This window comes from Amblyomma mixtum, chromosome 4 (assembly GCF_055824585.1).
Source record: "Amblyomma mixtum isolate Tamu chromosome 4, ASM5582458v1, whole genome shotgun sequence".
NCBI lineage: Eukaryota > Metazoa > Arthropoda > Arachnida > Ixodida > Ixodidae > Amblyomma > Amblyomma mixtum.
Window position 1 is genome coordinate 7,347,190 of NC_143015.1, and position 5,717 is coordinate 7,352,906.

The 5,717-nt window shown below is 47.3% G+C and overlaps 1 protein-coding gene across 1 annotated transcript; it reads right to left on the reverse strand.

The window, feature by feature from the left end:
* Positions 1-259: 259 nt before the first annotated feature.
* Positions 260-4,797, reverse strand: LOC149345591 (flavin-containing monooxygenase 5-like). Its single transcript, XM_089541157.1, has 2 exons — positions 4,195-4,797; positions 260-1,339 (listed from the first exon to the last, which is right to left on the reverse strand). Exons 1-2 carry the CDS (start codon positions 4,795-4,797, stop codon positions 260-262), a joined length of 1,683 nt encoding a protein of 560 aa, XP_089397283.1.
* Between the last annotated feature and the right edge of the window lie 920 nt (positions 4,798-5,717).

Here is a 5,717-nt window from a genome sequence, read left to right on the forward strand (position 1 = left end):
CCAATTTTTTTAAAATCAGAATTTTCGCAGCATTTTTGGCCCCAAACTTTTAGCAGGAAGGGAATTTTCTCAAATAATGTTCTCTCCCCTTTCGTAGCGACAGTACTGGCAAAAAATACTTAAAATGTACATGAAAAATATTACACTACTGCTGCAAAATAACAAGATACAAAAAAATCTGTCGCTACGAGAGTACGACAAAAATTTTGTCGCATTTTGGGCCAGTCTGTTTTTTCGCCCGCGTTCCATTGTCCAGCGCTCAAATTTTAAACACTGTCCGGAAGTACCGGGACATGCTCGATGCGTAGAGAATCAAGCGCTCCGCTGCTCTTTGCCCCCAAATGGGAATGCTGTACTCTGTGCTCTTCAAAGTCCCACCACACAGCAATACTAAGACTCCAACAACAACGCACACCTCTGCAACATTGCTGGCTTCGAAATGGGAAGACTTTGCGCGGTGGCGGTCCTCATTGTTATTGTGTGGGCGCAGTGGAGCTCGCAGCCTTTCCTGGAACCCAAGAATTGCATCACGGGCTCCGTGCCAAGAGTGCGGTCCTGCGAGCCGGTATTGATAGTTGAGGACGGGAGAGGTCATAAGAGTGCAGTATAGCTTCGGATCCGTGAGTAATAGCTTCAGGTAGTTAGGCTTAACACCGATGGCTTTAGCGAGGTCTTCGATATAGGTGACACCGTCGGTCATCAGGTAATGTCTCCGTGTATTAATGAAGCAAGACATTATCTTCCGCTGCGTCACAGCCACGGCGTCTTCCATGGCCTCTTTGGAGGGCAGTGTCAGCTTCCCTGAGAAAAAACGCGCCATGTAGCGCGCCTGCATCTCGGACATCTGCAGAAGACTGCCCCTACTGTCGACGAATCCCAGGAATGCGACATTAGGGTTGGCTGGTGGGATCATCATCTTGTAAAGCAGAAGGCGCTCTCCGTCTGTGGGCAGAGCGTCCGTTGGAAACGGCAAGCCTATCCTAAAACCGGTGGCGAAGATAACGACATCCACTTCCTCATCTACGTTGTCCATGACGAGGCCCTTCTCAGTGAACCTTTCCGGTGGTCCGCGTACCTTGACAGTTCCGTCGGCGATCTTGCCGTGCATGTATTGGCTGGCGGTGGTGCGCTGACTTGTAATGTCGTGATTGGCTACAAGGCCCAGAGCTTTGTGGTCACAAATGGAGTTGGCAACCGTGACGAGCAAGCGACTGAAGCACCACCGTGGCAGCCAACTGTAGAACCAGAGGCGTGCTTGGTTGAGAACATAGACGTCAGTAGGGACGGACTTGTATAGAAATGGAAGAATCCAGTTGGTTCGCCTCACGCTCAAAAAAACCTGCGGATGAAAAAGTACAGAACTCAGTGCGCGTAGCGTATGCTGTCAGTTTTGTGAACTCGCAACGGAAATGCGATTTACTCCTGTTCACATCCTTCAACTCCAAAGAGCTACAGCACTAAAAAGCGTAGACTTCAGCAACTTCATGAATGTCAGGCATATTCATAATGTATGATATGTGGTGGAAGCCATATGCCGACATGCCGGAATTGGAAAGACGTCTACGCTGTCATTCCGCTGAAACAATGTTTAACAAATCTATTTTCCCCGAACATTTCGGGAAAGAGCCGGAAAGAGCCGCACACTAAGGTGTACACCGTTAACTCTTATTCACAACTGCTCCCAATCCAGGCTCTGAATACCTCCTGTAAACAATCGGCGAGTAGTAAGCGAGATCGTCTCTCCCTGCGTCACATCTTTTCTTATTGGTGATAAAGAAATGTGCCGAATAAAACCAACTCCTGTATATAGCCTTCATGGACTGAGAGAAAGCATTTGACTCAGTCGAAGCTCTAGGAGTCATGCAGGCTTTGTGGAATCAGAGTATAGAAGAGCCTTTTGTAAAAATACCGGAAGATATCTATAGCGAGTGCGCAGCTATCATAGTCCTCCGTAATGTCAGCAATAAAACAGTTTAATTAATTTATATTCCTAACTGGCTTTTTGCCTCGAACACTACAGGTCTGTAAAGTTTTCGTCATTTTCAAAGGGGCCGATCGGGGCAGCATTACTAACCACAGGCCAATATCAATTCTTCCTGTTTTCTGTAAATGTATTGAAAACTAATTCATGAGCCAATGAGCAGCTTTTTCAACAAACATGACATCATTACACCCTGCCCATTTGGATTTCCAAAAAAAAAAAAAAATACCATGAGAGAGTGGACTACTCCTCCAGAGAGAATTAATTTTAGAAGCTTTTGAGCGTAAAGATTACATGGTTACATTATTTGTCGATTTCTCGAAAGCATTTGACCGCGTTGACCACTAAGTGTTACCAAAAAACAAGAATATTGTGGCTTCCGTTGTAGATTCTTTGCACCTCGTGCGCGAACAAATTACGGACGACAGAAGTTAAAATACTCCTTACCAACCACCCTTCACTCAGAATCTACCTCTTATCTTGAAAGAAGACTGTGCACTGCAGCCATTTTTTTAGTTATCTCATTTTAATTTTAATTGGCTATTTTTGTCACCGTATTTCATTTTTTTTTCTAGAGCTTTATCAACGATGCGCGTTATTTCCTAAACAGAAACCGCTGTTTCTGCCAAGGGTCGCTCAGTAGGGTGTAGGCCTCGTAAAGCCTCTAGTCGGTTTTTGGTCTGCATCCGCAGCATTGGGTATTTGTCGAAATAAATGTAATTTTATTTGAAAATAACGCAGGCCTTACCGCGCCGTTATATTTAAAACTTGTCAATGTTTTTAACGTCAACTTTCGCTACCTGGGAAGATGGTGTACCAGCAGAAACAAGGGGTGTGCATAGGATCATGCATTACAGCTCTGCTGAGCTATCCACATTTCCACAAAAGGGCAGTAAACTCAAAATTCAATGAGAAGGGTCAAAGGCTCTGCAGTGCTTTGGTTTCGTGCATGATTGTGTAGTCCTGATAGACAGCAAATTTAATAACTTCGAAGCTGTTTTGTGTGCCTTCCTTTGTACCTGTTTAAAATCGCGTTTTCCTAACCCCCCTCACCACAGCATAAAGTGTCATCGGTTCATGAGCGTAAATGGTTTTTCAACAACAAAGGCCGCAGTAATTGGTTACAGGGATTTGTGGGACTGATCACCTTGCAATGGACGTTTCATTTTCTCTAGGGCCAAAGTGCAAAAACTTTGCTATGATGAATGAAGACACGTGTCTGAAATGTCAGTTTTGGCCCTTTAAAAATTCAGTTCGTTCGCTTGTAAGTTATACCTTTCAGAGTCCGCTCTATCATTCCTCTAGCTGCACTGCGTTGAAGTGTAGCGCCCTGTTTACTCCGTACTTTTAACATTTGCAACTATCCCAAGTGCTACAATGAATTTTGTGTTTTGTCGGAAGAACACACTCATATACACTGGCCAGAAAACAATTGCACAATACGGGGATTGAAAAGAAGCAGCTGCAACACCCACTCAGGACACAGCTGTCAAAGACGCGAATCCCAGCGATCGCACTGGGATCTTTAAAGTGGCAGCTAACAGTCATTTGATGCCTTTTTTTAAAATATGCAAGCCATAAAAGAAACAAACACCACGTTTTTATTCAATCCGCAAATGAACAGCGAGAAGTGACCGCGGTAGCCTCAGAAATTCGCAAAACGTGCTTGTCATTGCCTTTGCACAACGCCGACTAAAGCTTCCTAAATTTGCTTCTTTGATGGCTCTGTGATTTGCCTTTTATATGGGCACCTTTATATTATTCCCCGATTAGGTCATATGAAAGATCGCTTCGGTTATTGGTTTATTTCGGTTTAACGTCCCAAAGCGACTCAGGCTATGAGGGACGCCGTAGTGAAGGGCTCCGGAAATTTCGCCCACCTGGGGTTCTTTAACGTGCACTGACATCGCACAGTGCACGTTCCTCTAGAATTTCGCCTCTATCGAAATTCAGCTGCCGCGGCCGGGATTGAACCCGCGTCTTTCGGGTCAGCAGCCGAGCGCCGTAACCACTTAGCCGCCGCGGCGGGGTAAAGATCTCTTCGTGTCCTGCTGAACATATTGCTCTGGAAAAACAGCTTAATTTCGTCTATAAAATCACTGTTTAAGAATGTTTCACTTACTCTAGCAGTTTGTTATTTGAGTGATTAGAAAAGTTGGGAAGGGGGGGTGGGGGCACAACTTTGCGTCGGCATAACTCTTTCATATGCTTACCTGATGTGCAACGGTGCTCAGATTGACGGCGATGTCCACCGCCGAATTCGAGAACCCCACGACGACCACGGTCTTGTCCTTAAATGTGTCGTCGGCGTACTTGAAGTCGCGCGAATGCATCACCCTCCCGCGGAAGAGCTCCCGCCCAGGAACATCGGGCATCGAAGGTGACGCGTGGTGACCCGTGCAGACAAGGACGCCGTCGAAGACCTCCTCCCACTCGCGAACAGTCTTCGAGTCCCGTACCCTAACAGTACCGTCTTTCCCCACCCAGAGGACCTCGTGGTTGAAGTGGACCTTGCGGACCACGCCAAAGTGGTCGGCGTAGCCGCGAATGTAGTCGAGAACCTGCCAGTGGGTCATGAACCAGGGTGCGTCCCTGTCGGGTGGGTAGTCGCTGTAGCAGGACATCTCCTTGCTGGTGTTGGCCACCGTGAAGCGCATCACGGTGCCGGTTCCCGGCTCCGGCGTCTCATCCCTGTACCACCACAGGCCGCCGCAGTTCGATGCCCTCTCGAAGCAGACAACGTCGAGGCCTTCTTCGAGACACGCCTTGACGGCCGTTATGCCGGAGCAACCGGCGCCGATAACGGCGATCCTCATCTCGCCTCTGTGTAGCGGTCCTTCGCACTGCGGCAACAGACAGAGGAGCAGCATCCGTGAGATGGAGGCAAATAGGCTAGTCGGTGCACTGTAACTCGAACAGTGGCGCGATTGGATGGCTATGATGCGCGCCACACAATTAGGTCTGCCTCAATTTAAATAGCTGCTTTTGCCGCCTCTCTGTCTCTTTTACCCCTTCTGACCCTACGTTTCCTCTCCGGCTGATCCAGCGGATGAGGAGAATAATGAGAAGCGCGGATGACAGCGCTCTAACTACTAGGGTTCCTTTATTATCTCGCCAATGCTATGCAGTGCCTGTTTACAGGAGGTATTCAGAGGACCGAATTGGGAACGGTTGGGGCTTAGAGTTAATGGAGATTACCTAAGTAATCTGCGGTTAGATGATGACATTGCCTTGCTAAGTCACTGAGGACATGGACTGCAAAGCATGATCAATGAATTAGACAGGCAGAGCAGAACGGTGGGGCTAAAAATTAACATGCAGAAAACCAAAGTAATGTTCAGCAGTCTAGCAAGGGAGCAGCAGTTTGCAATTGGTAGCTAGGCGCTGTAAGTACTATGGGAATATGTCTGCTTAGGCAGGCAGTGACCACTGATCCGGATCATGAGAGGGAAGTAACTGGAAGAATCAGAATGGGGTGGTGCGCGTGTGGCAGGTTCTCTTAGATCATGACCGGCAGTTTACCAATATCCCTCAAGAGACAAAGTGTTCAACAGCTCTGTCTGACCGGTACTCACGTATGGGTCAGAAACGTTGAGGCTAACAAAGAGGGTTCAGATTAAGTTAAGGAGAACGCAGCGAGCTATGGAAAGAAAAATGATAAGTATAAAGTTAAAAGGTCGGCAGCGGGCATAGTGGGTGAGGAAACAAGCGCGGGTTAATGAAATACTAGTTGAAA

Excerpts from the sequence above, each read along its gene's own strand:
- LOC149345591 (XM_089541157.1), bottom strand. The coding sequence starts at position 4,797 with ATGAGGATCGCCGTTATCGGCGCCGGTTGCTCCGGCATAACGGCCGTC. Across the intron at positions 1,340-4,194 it reads TGAGCACCGTTGCACATCAG|GTTTTTTTGAGCGTGAGGCG; the intron begins GTAAGCATATGA and ends TTTCATCCGCAG.